Source organism: Erinaceus europaeus, chromosome 1, assembly GCF_950295315.1.
Source record: "Erinaceus europaeus chromosome 1, mEriEur2.1, whole genome shotgun sequence".
Taxonomy (NCBI): domain Eukaryota; kingdom Metazoa; phylum Chordata; class Mammalia; order Eulipotyphla; family Erinaceidae; genus Erinaceus; species Erinaceus europaeus.
Window position 1 is genome coordinate 70986728 of NC_080162.1, and position 16054 is coordinate 71002781.

Below are 16054 nucleotides of genomic sequence, written 5' to 3' on the forward strand. Positions count from 1 at the left end.
GAGTATGGGAGATAAAGTGTGCAGTGTGCCTAGCCTGCAGTAGACCCTCATCTGCCTCAGCCTCCTACTGCATCCTTCACCAAGACTCCATGCCCCATTCACCAGCTGTAGTTCCACAACAAGTCACCTAGTGTTTGAAACAATAATCATTTTATTTGCTCATAGCTCTGAGGCAAACTGACTGGGTTTTGCTGGGCATTTCTTGCACTGGTCTCCTTCCACGTGCCTGCAGTTGTTGTCCAGTGACTAAACTCAAACCAAACAGTCTAATAAGGCCTCACCCTCGTGGCTGTTGGTTGGGGCTGGCTATTGGGCCACATCTAACTGTCTGACTTGGGTTCCCTGTGTGGCTGTGTTCTTAAAAGAACAGAACCTCCAGAAGTCTAGTCCTAAATTCACAATGTCCCTTACTTTGCTTTTAAAATTTTTTTTTTAATTGTCTTTATTTATTGGATAGAGACAGTCAGAAATCGAGAGGGAGGGGGGTGATAGAGAGGGAGAGAGACAGAGATACCTGCAGCCCTGCTTCACCATTTGCAAGGCTTCTCCCTGCATGTGGGGACCAGGGGCATGAACCTGGGTCCTTACGCATTCTAACATGTGAGCTCAATCAGGTGTGCTACCACCCAGCCCCCCTTATTTTGATTTTTAGTGGTCTGAGGGGACCACATCTCCCAGAAGTAAGGAAGCAGGCTCTACCTTTCACAGAAGGATTAGTGTGTGTGTGTGTGAGGTTCAACCTGGGGTTTGCTTTCTGCACGCACCACACTCCCTGTCTTTCCACAGACCCCCCCGGGACACCTGCCATAACTGTCTTTGTGGAGCCCGAGGATGGCAGCCAGGGCATCCTGGACTGCCGAGTGGACAGTGAACCCCTAGCCAGCCTGGCCCTGCACCTGGGCAGCCGACTGGTGGCTTCTAGCCAGCCCATGGCTGCCTCTGCTGAGTCCCACATCCGAGTATCAGCCACCCCTAATGTCTTGAGGGTGGACATCCAGGAGCTGAGACCCAGTGACCAGGGAGAATACACTTGTTCAGCCTCCAATGCCCTGGGCTCTGCCTCAGCCTCTGCCTACTTCGGAACCAGAGGTAATGGGCCTCCATCTCCCAAGCTGCTCTACAAAAAGGCTCAGTTCTTAGGCTCAGAGGCTTCCTGGTGAGGTCTTCTTTGACTCTCTTCTGTTACAGTCTGCTGTCTATTTAGACTAGCTGTCTGGAATTTCCTTCAAGGGGGAGGTCTAAGATCAGGTGGAAGTTTGAGTTGGGTTCATCTTGGAGGAAGTCACCTGGGAGGGAGCACTAGGGGTCTGGTGCCACGGATGCCCCCTGAGTCCTGCCTCTGTGTTCTAGCCGTGTACCGCCTACATCTGTTCCAGCAGCTGCTCTGGGTCCTAGGGCTGTTGGCAGGCATCCTGTTCCTGCTCTTGGGCCTGGGGGCCACGTGGGCCTGGAGGTGGGTCAGGAGTGGAGGGTGGGCTGGGACCACCTCATCCTCTTAACACCTTCTTTTTTCCTCTCCTGCCAAATTCATAAGCTCCTTGCTTCCTAGCTGACTCCTGCACCTAAATTGGGACATTCCTTTCTGAATGAGCTAAATCTCTCTTGCTGTAGCTTTCTTTTTCTCCTCTCATCTCTTTTCTGCCTGTACTGAAGACTAGGATCATAAAAGGTAAGGCACTACCTCCAAGGTTCCCCACTGCTCTGTGCAGTGAGATATCTGAGGCCAAATGCACAGCATTCAGGAGGGGGCAGGTTTAGGTCAGCTTGTTCTGAGTTCACCCCTGTCCTTGCAGAAGGAGGTTTTTCCATATGCCAAGAGCGGGTGAGAATCTGGTGGAGATGACGTCTCAGAAGGAAACCACAAAGGTAAATTACTCCATAGGTGTGCATGTGCAGACACGACAACCAGCTAACCCACAGTGCAGGGCTGATGCCTAGAGACTACTCTAGTTGGGGGAGGACTGGGAAGAGAATATGAGGCCTAGGGCCTCCAGAGGTGATTGGGGAGGGGGGCATCTTCTGACTAGGGCAAAGAGCAGCCATGTGTTCCACAACAATTCTCAGCTGCAGCTCCACTTCTAAGACACACTTTCTGATTTCTCTGCCTATAAGCATATATATATTCTGCCACCAGGGTTATCTCTGGGGCTTGGTGCTGACACTACGAATCCACTGCTCCTGGCGGACATTCCCTACCCCCTCCTATTTTTTTTTATATTTTTTTAATTTATTCCCTTTTGTTGCCCTTGTTGTTTTATTGTTGTAGTTATTATTGTTGTTGTCGTTGTTGGATAGGACAGAGAGAAATGGAGCGAGGAGGGGAAGACAGAGAGGAGGAGAGAAAGACAGACACCTGCAGACCTGCTTCACCACCTGTGAAGCGACTCCCCTGCAGGTGGGGAGCCGGGGTTCGAACCGGGATCCTTATGTCGGTCCTTGTGCTTTGCACCACCTGCGCTTAACCCGCTGTGCTACAGCCCGACTCCCCCCCCCCCCTATTTTTTAATTGGATAGGACAGAGAGAAATGGAGTGAGGAGGGGAAGACAGAGAGGAGGAGAGAAAGATAGACACCTGCAGACCTGCTTCACCGCCTGTGAAGCGATTCCCCTGCAGGTGGGGAGCCGGGGTTCGAACCGGGATCCTTATGTCGGTCCTTGTGCTTTGCACCACCTGCGCTTAACCCGCTGTGCTACAGCCCGACTCCCCCCCCCCTATTTTTTAATTGGATAGGACAGAGAGAAATGGAGTGAGGAGGGGAAGACAGAGAGGAGGAGAGAAAGATAGACACCTGCAGACCTGCTTCACCGCCTGTGAAGCGACTCCCCTGCAGGTGGGGAGCCAGGGTTCGAACCGGGATCCTTATGCCGGTCTTTGTGCTTTGCGCCACCTGCACTTAGCCTGCTGTACTACAGCCCGACTCCCAAAATAAAGTATATTTCAAGAAGGAAAAAGAAAACAAGGGAAAGAGATGTCTCAAAATACAGGCTGAGGAGGGGGCTTCGCAGTGGCACACTTGGTTAAGCACACACATGTTACCATGTGCAGGGACCCAGGTTCAAGCCCCCCCTCCTCCAGCTTCCCACCAGTAAGGGGAATGCTTCACAAGCAGGGAAGCAGGTCTGCAGGTGTCTCTCTTTCTCCTCTATTTTCCCCTCCCTTCTCAATTTCTCTCTGTCCTATCCAATTAAAAAATAGGAGGGGGGGGAGTCGGGCTGTAGCACAGCGGGTTAAGCGCAGGTGGTGCAAAGCACAAGGACCAACATAAGGATCCCGGTTCGAACCCCGGCTCCCCACCTGCAGGGGAGTCGCTTCACAGGCGGTGAAGCAGGTCTGCAGGTGTCTATCTTTCTCTCCTCCTCTCTGTCTTCCCCTCCATTTCTCTCTGTCCTATCCAACAACAACAACAACAACAACAATAAATACAACAATAAAACAACAAGGGCAACAAAAGGGAAAAAATAAATAAAATAAATATAAAAAAAAAGAAATATACTTTATTTTAATGAGAGAGACATGCAGAGAGAGAGATACCAGAGACAGCTCAGCTCTGGTTTATGGTGGTAAAGGTAAAGGGGATTGAACCCGGGACTGTAAAGCCTGAGGCATGAAAGTCTTTTGCATAACTATTATGCTATCCTTTTCCACCATTCCTGGTACCCATTTATGAGTCTATTCATAACATAGGCAGAAATAAAATTCTGTCTCCTGCTTCTGTGATTTGTTCCTTTCTGCAAACAAACTGTTTGCTGGGTCAAGGTTTCTAGTCATGCACACACTCACCAGTCCCCTGGGGCCCTCTGCCTAAGGATGGGGGCTGTAGGGACTGTCCCCCAAAGTGAAGGATCAGGAGAAGACCACTCCCAGAGTTCTTCATGACCATGGTTTTCTCCGTGGGGAGCTCATTGATTCTGACACAACCACAATGGGACCTTGTCCTGTGACCCACCTTCGAGCTGACCCTGGTTTGCCTGCCCTCAGGAGCAGGAGGTCGCAGGAATCTGCAACACCTTGGTCCTGGAGAATGAAGCTGTGTTGGGGCCTGCTGGTCTCTGCGAAAACAATGACAACAGCGGAGTGAGAGCTGACTTCCTGTGAGCTGACTCCAACCTTAGCTCCTAAAGTAATGTGGTGGTGACAGACAGAGGTGAATCCCAGTCTACCCAGGAAGATGCAGGCCCTGGAGAAGGCTGAGGAGAAACTGATTGTTTTCCACTTTTCATTCTCTTTCCTCTGGGTCTCACCTCTCCATGTATCTTCCATCACACTGTCCTTGCCCACTGTTCTCCCTCAAGTCCTAGACTTTGAGGATCTATCACAAGAGTTGTTCGCAGTGTCCTCACATGTACAGATAAAAGCTCTCTGGACTAAGTAAAATATATTAGGTTGTTCTAGCAAGCGACCAAATAAAAGGACTTCTATATATGAGACAAGTTTGTTTTTCTCTTCCATATTTGTCTGGGTATGAGAAAGTGCTTTAAAGTGTTGAGGCTCTGGATGCTTCTGTCTTGTTATTCTCTATTTTGATATTGCCTTTGATTGGGAGGTTTTTGATGATGATCCCCACCTCCATCCACATGCCCTCTAGCCAGAAGTAGAAGGCCCATCATCCCCACTGGGGATATTATCCAGAAATTGCATGCATTAATTCACTCACCTCTAATCGTCCCAAGAATAGTCACATGGCATGCCAAGCTCCAAGGGACACTGAAAAATATAGTTTGTGCTCTGCTTCCAAAGACTTCCCTAACTATGGACTCATCCTTGAAAATACACAATTTTCTTGAAAATATACTTCAGTCAAAAAGAGTTTTTGGGTGGGGGTAGATAGCATAATGGTTATACAAAGAAACTCTCATGCTTGAGGCTCCAAAGCCCCAGGTACAATCTCCCACACTAACGTAAGCCAGAGCTGACCAGTGCTCTTGTAAAAATAAAAAAATAAATAGTTTTCTTTTTTAAATTTTTTAAAATATTTATTTATTTATTTATTTTTCCCTTTTGTTGCCCTTGTTGTTGTTTTTAATATATATTTTTATATTTATTTTATTTATTTATTCCCTTTTGTTGCCCTTGTTGTTTTATTGTTGTAGTTATTATTGTTATTGTCGTTGTTGGCTAGGACAGAGAGAAATGGAGAGAGGAGGGGAAGACAGAGAGGAGGAGAGAAAGATAGACACCTGCAGACCTGCTTCACCGCCTGTGAAGCGACTCCCCTGCAGGTGGGGAGCCGGGGTTCGAACCGGGATCCTTATGTCGGTCCTTGTGCTTTGCGCCACCTGCGCTTAACCCGCTGCACTACAGCCCGACTCCCTGTTTTTAATATTTTTTAAAATTTTTTAATTTTGATCATGATGAATAATCTTTTTTTTTAATCTTCCAAGCCCTGCCCCCACCACTTTCTTTCTTTCTTTTTTAAAAATTTCTTTACTGGGGAATGAATGTTTTACATTCAACAATAAATACAATAGTTTGTACATGAGTAACATTTCCCAGTTTTCCATATAACAATACAACCCCCACTAGGTCCTCTGTCATCCTTCTTGGATCTGTATTTTCCCTACCCATCCCCCCAGAGTCTTTTACTTTGGTGCAATAATGAATAATCTTTTTAATATATTTTTAAAATTTATTTATTTATTCATGAGAAAGATAGGAGAAGAGAAAGAACCAGAAATCACTCTGGTACATGTGCTGCCGGGGATCGAACTTGGGACCTCATGGTTGAGAATCCAATGCTTTATACACTGCGCCACCTCAATAACATAATTTTTTTATTTTAATTATCTTTTTTATTTATTGGATAGAGACAGTCAGAAATCAAGAGGGAAGGGGGTGGGAGAGAGGGAGAGAGACAGAGAGGCACCTGCAGCCCTGCTTCACCATTTGTAAAGCTTTCCCCTTGCAGGTGGGGACTGGGGATTTGAACCTGTGTCCTTCCACATTGTAACATGTGTGCTCAACCAGCTGAGCCACCTCCTGGCCCCATCTTTTTAATATATTGCTGTATCTGGTTGGCTAGAATTTTGTTCAATATTTTCGCATCTATGTTCATCAGAGATATTGGTCTATAGTTTTCTTTTTTGGTTGTGTCCCTGTCTGCTTTTGGTATCAAAGTGATGTTGGCTTCATAGAAGCTGGAAAGGAGTATTTCAGTGTCTTCAATCTTCTGGAAGACTTTTAAAAGTAGAGGTAATAGTTCTTCTTTTAAGGTTTTGTAGAATTCATTTGTAAAACCATCTGGTCCAGGACTTTTATTCTTGGGAAGGTTTTTGATAACTGTTTCAATTTATTTGGATGTGATGGGCCTATTCATGTTATCTAGTTCCTCTTTATTTAATTTTGGAAGTTCGTAGGTATCTAGGAAATTGCCCATTTCTTCCAGGTTCTCTAGCTTGGTGGCATATAGTTGTTCATAGAAGTCTCACATGATATGCTGAATTTCTGCGGTGTCTGTTGTGATATCTCCTATTTCATTTATGATACAATTTATTTGGGTCTTCTCACTTTTTTGTTTTGTGATTCTGGCTAAAGGTTTGTCAATTTTGTTCACTCTTTTGAAGAACCAACATTTACTTTCGTTGATCTTTTTTTATGGTTTTCTTATTTTCAATGTTACTGATTTCTGCCCTAACTTTAGTGATTTCTGTCTTTCTGGTTGCTTTAGGGTTCCTTTGTTATTCTTCTTCTAGGTCTTTAAGATGTGAAGTCAGGCTGTTTATTTGTGCTTTTTCTTGTTTTCTAATGTGTGTTTGTATGGCTATGAACTTCCCTCTCAGTACTGCCTTAGCTATGTCCCAAATATTTTGATAGCTTGTGTCTTCATTTTCATTGAGTTCTTCAAACATTTTGATTTCTTCCTTTATTTCATCTTGTTAAGTAGTGTATTGTTGAACTTCCACAGTTTGGGGTTATTACTAATCTTTTGTTGATTAAGTGTTAGTTTAATTCCACTGTGGTCTGAGAAGATGCTTGGGATGATGTCAATGCTCTTGAATTTGCTGATGCTGTCTTTGTGGCCTAACATATGGTTGACCTATCCTTGAGAATGACCCATGTGGACTTGAGTGAAATGTGTATTCCAGTTTCTTGGGATGAATGGCTCTGAAAATGCCCAATAGTTCTAGTTTATCTATCTCCTCATTTAGCTCCCTCATGTCTTTATTGATTTTTCTGCCTGGATGATCTGTCAAGTTGAGTGAATGAGGTGCTGAAGTTCCATACTATTACTGTGTTGCTGTTAATATATTGCTGTAGTTCTTTCAGCAGATGTTTGATGTATTTAGATGGCTTCTCATTGGGTGCATAGATGTTAATAATTGTTAAGTCCTCTTGATTGATCTTCTGAGCATTAAGTAGTGTCCATCCCTATCTTTTAAAATTTCATTCATTTTTAATGTCTATCATGTTAGATATGAGAATAGCTGTTCCTGCCCTTTTTTGTGGGCCATTGGCTTGTATGATAGTTTTCCATTCTTTCACTTTGAGTCTGTTTGTCTTGTTCAGTTATATGGGTTTCCTGTAGACACCATATTGTTGGGTTGTGTTTTCTGATCCATCGTCCTACTCTGTGCCTTTTAATAGGTGAATTCAGGTCATTGACATTTATTGATATCAAATATTGAAGATATTTTTTAAAATATTTATTTTTATTATTTATTCCCTTTTGTTGCCCTTGTTGTTTTATTGTTGTAGTTATTATTGATGTTGTTGTTGTTGGATAGGACAGAGAGAAGTGGAAAGAGGAGGGAAAGACAGAGAGGGGGAGAGAAAGATAAACACCTGCAGACCTGCTTCACCGCTTGTGAAGCGATTCCCCTGCAGGTGGGAAGCCGGGGCTTGAACCAGGGTCCTTACGCTGGTCTTTGCGCTTTGTGGCATGTGCGCTTAACCTGCTGCGTTACCACTTGACTCCCTATTGAAGATATTTTAACGCCATTCTTGTAGAGTTTCAGAGTGTTCTGCTAGATGGCATATTTATGGTGGTCTGACTGTTTATAGGAAAGCTTTCAGAACTTCTTTCAAGGTGGGCTTGGTGATAGTTGATTCTTTCAACTGTGGCTTGTCTGAGAAGGTTTTGAAGCCTCCATCTAGTCTCAATGACAGTCTAGCAAGATACAGTAGTCTTGGTTGAAAGCCTTTCTCGTTGAGCACTAGACAGATATCTTGCCATTCTCTTCTGGTCTGTAGTGTTTGTGTGGAGAAGTCTGCTGCTAACCTTATGGGTTTTCCTCTGTAGGTGACTCTTTGTTTTTCTCTTGCAGCCTCCAGGATCCTTTCTTTATCCTTATTCATTTCCATTTTAAATATAATGTGTCTTGATGTCTTTAAGTCTGGGTTAATTCTGTTTGGGATCCTTTGGGCCTCTTGAACCTTTATGTCTTTTATGTTGTCTAGACTAGAGAAGTTGTCAGCTATTATGTCCTGAAGAATGCTTTCTTCCCTTCCCTCTCTTCCTTCCTCTGGTAAGCCAATAATGTGTATATTATTTCTTCTGAAGTCATCCCATAGGTCTCTGTTGTTGTTTTCAGTATCTCTTAATCTTTTTTTGAGATCTCTTACTTCTTTTTTAGTTGTCTCTTATTCGTCCTTGATCTTGCTAATTCTGTCTTCAGCCTCATTTACTCTATTTTCTCTCCCCTCTACTGTTTTCTAGAGTTCATCTATTTTGTACTCTTTTCTGATACTGTTTTAGCTTGTTCAGCTAGTTGTGCTCTTAGCTCAGCTATTTCAGCTTTCAGTTCTCTAATAACCTTGAGGTAATTAGTGTTTTCTTCCAGAGTCTCATTTATTGTTTCTGCATTTCTGATGACAATTCTTTCAAACTCTTTACTCACTCCTGTGATTATTTCCTTAAGTAGTGTCTGGCTGTTGACCTCACTATTTTGCGGTTCAACCTTTGGGGGTTTGTAGCTGGACTCTTATCCTGGTTCATTTCTCCAATATTTCTTCTCATTGTTTTAACCATTTTATATAGTATGTCATGAGGTCCCTCTCTCAATACTTTTCAAATTACTGATCACTCTTGCCTGGATTGAGTTGTGTCTAAGTGAGGTACTTAAAGGGTTCACAGTTGTGGAAATTGACAGTTGTTTCAACAGTATTTTAATCCCTGACTTGGAGCTCAGTGGCTTAAAAGCCTCTTTTGTTCTTTTTCTCCTCTGTATGCTATGGGAGCCTGAGGACTTTAAAACTATAAGTAGGCTTCTTAGCTTAATCACTGACTCCTGACCAAGAGATAAAGCAGGGTGAGGCAGAGATAATCCAGTGGTTATGCAAAGAGACTCTCACAGCCCCACTGCTTGGCCACTGAGGTATAGATCTTCTCCTGAGTTTCCTGATTAGTTCTCTGTCCCCTGGTGTCAGCACAGGGACTCCCTACCACTGCTCCAGATTCTGAGGGTAGTAGCAATGGAGACTCACAGTTGCATTTGGTGAGTCATAGGGGGAGTCCTCTCCTCTCTTCAGTTGACTTTTTGTTGGTGAAACAGACTGGAGGTGGTGTCTCAACTGGTAAACTGCCGGACTGTTACCAGCCACTTAATCTTTCCCTAGGCCCCTCTCTGTCCATGAGCCACACGTGTTTGCACTCACCGGTGATTTGGTGGGTTCCTGAATTCGTTCTAGTCCTGTCTTGTTGTGGTCCCCCCCCTGTTGTTTTTATTGTTGTAGTAGTTATTATTGTTGTTGTTATTGATATCGTCATTGTTGGATAGGACAGAGAGAAATGGAGAGAAGAGGGGAAGACAGAGAGGGGGAGAGAAAGATAGACACCTGCAGACCTGCTTTACCACCTGTGAGGTGACTCCCCTAGAGGTAGGGAGCTGGGGGCTTGAACCAGGATCCTTGAGCTGGTTCTTGTGCTACCACTCAACTCCCAATAAAGTTTTCTGTACACCCCCATATTTTATGTTGAGTATCCACGAAAGTTTTTCCAAATTTCAGCTAATCATGCATATTTTGAGCACTTCCTTCTCCTTCTCAAAGGACAACATGCTCCCATCAGACTGTACCTTTAGGGGACATTCACCTGCATGATGTCAGTTGCACCCAGACTGTGACCTGTCATCTCCAGGTATCACTTTGTATATTTCTGTGGGTCAGACAACCTGTTCCTAATCAATTTTCAGTATGAGTCCTATTTATAGCAGGCAGGTATCACCCATTATGTGAGCTTAACTCTCACTGCAAGGATGACTGCAATTCTCACATGACATTTAGGCTACATGTTGCCTAATTTTATTAGAACTGACTGTACCAGACAATGAACAAGACACATTCATAGACCCCAGGTTGCTCAGGCTATGAAGTAGAGAGGCACAAACTGGACAGTTCCAATGATATGGGAAATGTGGTGCAAAAAGTTTGGTACTGGCAGGGACCTGACTTTGGGTCAGGCAGGACCCAAGGCAACATGTCTCCCCAGGGCAAGGAGACATCAAAACTGAGCTCTTTAGTGTGAGCAGGAGATAGCTGAGCTCTTGCTTAAATATTGTACTTTTAAAAAGGTATTGATCTATTTATTTTGAGAGAGAGAGAGAGACAGACAGAGAGAGAGAGAGAGAGAAAGGAAAGGGTCAGGGCACTGCTTACCTCTGGCATAAGGTGGTGCCAGGGATGGAACCCACTGCCTCTGGGGCCTCCAGGCATGCAAATTCTATGCTCATGTAGGCTGCAAACTATCGCCCCAGTCATTAGTATATTTTTGTCCAAGAGTTCCTCAAGGTCCTTGCTGTCTTTCCCTGTACCCGTGCTGAAGTCTCCCTTCCACAATCAGAGTACTGCTGTTCTGTGTGGGGAAAGAACAGGGGTCCACTCTAGTATCCTGGTCTTTTGAGGGTGTGGGCTACTCTAAGACTTTGGCAGGCCCTGCCAGGCCACACATATAGCTTTGTCCAGTCACCTGATCTCTAGAGCTTTTTTTTTTTCTTTCCCTTTTCCATTTCTTCTCCTTCTCCTTCTCCTTCTCCTTCTCCTTCTCCTTCTCCTTCTCCTTCTCCTTCTCCTTCTTCTTCTTCTCTCTCTTTTTTTCTTTTTTTTAGTCTCTGGCGCTCGGTGCCTGCACTACAAATCCACTGCTCCAGAAGGCCAGTCCGTGCACTTCACACCATGTGCACTTAACCCGCTGTGCTACCTCCTGGTCCCCCTCTAGAGCTTTCTTAACTGCCTCTATCCTCTTCCTCTTGGGGCTGTTTCTTTTACCATGGTTAGAATTTATATCTTTACAATTTTCCCTGCCTCAGAAACTACATTTCCTTTTGGAATATCCAGTTGTGCTTCCTCTTCAAGAGGGAATCCTACCCACTCCTACCCTCCATCAAATTGTCCTGAGTAAGAGAGGAGATGGCAAATGGAGCTTGGTAATGAAGGGCTGCTTCACTGCTGCCCCCTGGTTCACCCCATAAAAGGATTGAACAGATTCACCTTGGAAAGATGACGTCTGTGACTGTCATTTTTCCTGGTGACTCTGTTTAGTTATCCACAGAGAGAGGAGTTGACGGCTCACCAGACTGGTTACACTGTAGTCCCCACCATGAGCAAGCCTTCATGCCCTGTAGTAGGTGCAGTTCCTCAAAAAAGATTTCTTGAGTAAGTGGCCTATTAAGGATGTGTTTTTGGAGAAGACCAGTAAAGGTAGGGAAAGAGCAAGATAAGCAAAGATAGGAAGCTAAGAACACATGAATATGATTCTCCACAGCTGCATTTCATTAGAGACGATGGAAGAAATGTTTTTTCCACACAATCAGAAACTAGCTAGCAAGGAATATAAATGAGCTACAGCTATGCACATAACATCCTGAGTACATTCCACAAACTGGGGGAAAAGCTTGTATACTCCAGACAGAAAAATCACACTCATTATTTTGTAAAAAGTTTTTTGAAATAGTTAAGCTTAAGATCAATAATTCAATAGGAAAATAGGCTGCAGATATGAACACACAGCAAAGGAACTACAAATGGTTATTAAGTGTCTGAGTAAACATTCACCCTCACTCGTAAGGGAAATGTAAATTAAACTACACTTTCACTTTCAGATTAGCAAATGTCAGTGCTTGATAACTGTTGATTAGCTTTGGGCTGGCAAAATAACTCACTCAGACGGTGTGTTACTTTACCATGTGTGTAATCTAGGTTTGAGCCTGGTCCCAACGAAGTGAAAATTCGATGTTGTGGTCTCTTTCACATACTCTCTCCTTCTGCCCTTCTGTCTATAGCTAGAGGGGGGAAAAAGAGAGAATAAAAGAAAAGGAGAGAGCAACTTTATTGCATCTATCTGAATCATAAACACACAAACACATACACACACACCTCTTACCTTGTAGTACCACTTGCAAGAATTTATCTCACAGATAAATTTATGTATAATATTATCAATTATAACACTGTAATAGTAAAGGGATCAGAAAACATTTCTGTGCCTAAAAAAAGACTGCCTGATTAAACAATAGCATTCAACTACAAAAATGATAAGGTGATTGAACACCCACTAGAAAGGCTAAAATTTGGGGGCTGTGCAGTAGCACATCAGGTTAAGTGCACATGGTGCAAAGTGCAAGGACCAGCATAAAGATTCCAGTTTTAGTCCCCAGATCCCCACCTGCAGGGAGGTCGCTTCACAAATGGTAAATCAGGTCTGCAGGTTCTATCTATCTTTTTTTTTAATTACTTTATTGGGGGATTAATGTTTTACATTCAACAGTAAATACAATAATTTGTACATGCATAACATTTCCTAGTTTTCCATACAACCCCAATAGGTCCTCTGTCATCCTTTTTGGACCTGTATTCTCCTCGCCATGCAGGTGTCTATCTTTCCCTCCCTCTCTCTGTCTTCCCCTTCTCTCATGATTTCTCTCTGTCCTATACAACAACAGCAATGACAACAATAACAATAAATACAACAACAAGGGCAACAAAAATGGGAAAAAATAGCCTCCAGGAGCAGTGGATTCGTAATGCAGGCACCAAGCCTCAATGATAACCCTAGAGGCAAAAAGAAAAAAGAAAAGGAGGGAGTAGTGCAGTGGGCTAAGCGCAGGTGGTGCAAAGCACAAAGACCGGCATAAGGATCCCGGTTCGAACTCCGGCTCCCCACCTGCAGGGGAGTCGCTTCACAGGCGGTGAAGCAGGTCTGCAGGTGTCTATCTTTCTCTCCCCCTTTCTGTCTTCCCCTCCTCTCTCCATTTCTCTCTGTCCTATCCAACAACAACAACAACAACAATAATAACTACAACAATAAAACAACAAGGGCAACAAAAGGGAAAAAATAAATAAAATAAATATAAAAAAATTTTTAAAAAAATATTTTAAAAAAAAGGAAAAAGAAAGGCTAAAATTTAAGGTTGAAGCACTGTCAATTGCACCAGTGAGTTCCATGGAAGGTGAAGCAGTACTGTGGTCTCTCATCTCTCTTTCTTAAAAAATGAAGGATAGAAAATTTGTCTAGGGAGACAACTCAGTGATATTATGTCTATGTAAGGTCCTGAGTTCATCTCCAGTGCTGTATAAAAATACAATATGAAGGGTCAGGCCATGGTGTGCCTGGTAGAGTACACATGCTACTATGAACAATGACCATGTTCAAGCCCCTGCAAGATGGAAAGCTTCATGAGTGGTGAAGCAGTGCTGCAGGACTCTCTCTCTCTCCTCTGTCTCCCCTCTCCCTGTCAATTTTTGTCTCTACGTAAAATAAACACATAATATTTATTTAGAAAATATTATGTCATTCATCATCCTTCATGGACCTGTATTCTACCAACCCACCCACCCACCCACCCCAGAGTCTTTTACTTTGGTGCAATATGCCAATGTTATGCATGTACAAACTATTGTATTTACTGTTGAATGTAAAACATTAATTCCCCAATAAAGAAATAAATTATAAAAAAAGAAAATATTATGTATTTATTTTAATGTGAGACAGAGAGAAATGGTAGAAAGATAGGTAGATAGATAGGGACATGCCAGAGCATTGTTCAGCTCTGGTTTATGGTGGTGCTGGGGTTGAATTTAGGAGCTCAGAGCCTCAGGCATGGAAGTCTTTTGCATAACTCTTTTGCCCCAGCTCTATAAATAAAATATTTAAAATAAAATTTAAAAGACAGGCAATACTAAATGTTGGTGCAGAGGTGGAGGACTATTCATAGATCAATGGTAGGAATATAAATGGTAGTTACTTTGAAAAAAAAATCATTTCTTTTTTTTCAGTACCATAGAGTTATCGCTGGGGCTCAGTGCCAGCACTATGAAACCACTGTTCCCAGTGGCCATTTTTCCTCCTCCTTTTTTCTTATTTTATTTGATAGGACAGAGAGAATTGAGAGGGGAAGGGGAAATAGAGAAAGATAGACACCTGCAGACCTGCTTCATGGCTTGTGAAGCTTCCCTCCTACAGGTGAGGAGCAGGTACTCAAATCTGGGTCCTTGAGCATGGTAGTATGTATGCTTAACCAGGTGCACCACTGCCTGGCCCCCTGAAGTAAATAATTTCTTAAGCAGTTAAACGTGCTTTTAACATCTGACCCTATAGTCCTTCTCCTAGGTTTTCATAGATGAGAAATGAAAACACACATTTACACACAGACTTCCAAGGAAATTTTGCAGCAGCTGTATTTAGAAGACAAGTAAACTGGGGAAGTATACAAATGCCTATTTGAAGAATAGAGAAGCTACCGTTGGTTCCCTGACACCAGAGACCACCCTCAACTCCACAGAGGAACAGATTACTGAGACAAGAAACAATGTAAACAAATCTCAGAAGCATGAGGAGAAGAGAAATCCAGACACCGAAAAGCATATGATTTATTAGTCCATTTGTATGAGGTTCTCAGCAATAGATTCCCCTCCCCCCCCCCCAACTGCTTAGCTCTGGTTTATGGTGGTACAAGGGATTGAACCTGGGATTTTTGAGCCCCAGGCATGAGAATCTTTTTGCATAACCATTATGCTATCTCCCCCACCCCCATTTGCCCACAGACAGTAAGTTAGTGATTGTCTGGGTGTTTGAGTGGAAGAGATTGGTTGGGAAGGGACATACTGGGACTTGAGAGGTGGTGGCTATATGTATCTGGATTGTGGTGACTACAGTGTTGTACAAATTTCTCAAAACTCATCAATATACTTAAAAGGAGTGTATTTTAACAGGGTAAAAGGGGACACTTGTATATTGAAAGATAGAACTGAACTTTAGCTGTTAACCTTAATGTAATATATATACATGAGTTCCAGTGATGCCTACGTGAAACTTACAAATATTGTAATGCAGTGTTATTTCACTTTTAAATAAATAAAATCACATATCAATAGATATGAATGTGATAGACCAGGAGCTAGGTCCTCCCGTAGTTCATACCTTACCATGCAGATAGTCCTGGGTTGGAGCCTTAACACCACATCAAAACACCAGGATATGGGGGGAACCTCCATGGATGGTGGTGCAGTGTTGTGGTCTCTTTTTCCTTCTCTCTATCTCAGAAAAGAAGAAAAGGCTGGCTCAAGAGTAATGGAATCACACACGTGCGAGGCTTTAGCACCACAATAAAATACTACATTAAGTACATTAATAAAATATAAATTAAAATAATTATTATACAGATAAAATATGTTTTTTAAATAGGTACAATTTATTATATATGCATTCTACTTTAACAATACTGACTTTAAAGCTCAAAGTAATAATGATAATGGTAAGAACAGTAGTGATGAGGGAGTCAGGCGGTAGCGCAGCAGGTTAAGCGCAAAGCGCAAGAACTGCCTCAAGGATCCCAGTTCCAGCCCTCGGCCCCCCACCTGCAGGGGAGTCGCTTCACAAGCAGTGAAGCAGGTCTGCAGGTGTCTATCTTTCTCTCCCCATCTCTGTCTTCCCTTCCTCTCTCGATTTCTCTCTGTCTTATCCAACAACAATAATAACTACAACAAGGGCAACAAAAATAAATAAATAAATATTAAAAAAGAAAAGCAGTGGTGAAAATATTGTGAATGCACTAAGATGAAGGATCTACAAAAAATCAAGTGAAGAAATATGTTAATAAGAAAAAATATGTCTGTAATTGTATC

General features: G+C 43.0%; 1 protein-coding gene across 5 annotated transcripts in view; it reads left to right on the plus strand.

Annotated features, from left to right (window-relative positions):
• Window positions 1-14961, plus strand: part of SIGLEC1 (sialic acid binding Ig like lectin 1) — a 38121-nt gene extending 23160 nt beyond the window's left edge. For 4 of the 5 annotated variants that reach the window (XM_060187097.1, XM_060187090.1, XM_060187110.1 and 1 more), the window contains 4 exons: window positions 787-1089; window positions 1351-1453; window positions 1794-1866; window positions 3980-4424. In XM_060187097.1, coding sequence (XP_060043080.1) covers window positions 787-1089; window positions 1351-1453; window positions 1794-1866; window positions 3980-4096 — 596 coding nt within the window. In that variant the 3' untranslated portion in view covers window positions 4097-4424. Of the gene's footprint in view, window positions 1-786; window positions 1090-1350; window positions 1454-1793; window positions 1867-3979; window positions 4425-14540 lie in introns of those variants that run through there. The other variant, XM_060187120.1, reaches the window with a different exon arrangement.
• Window positions 14962-16054: the final 1093 nt, after the last annotated feature.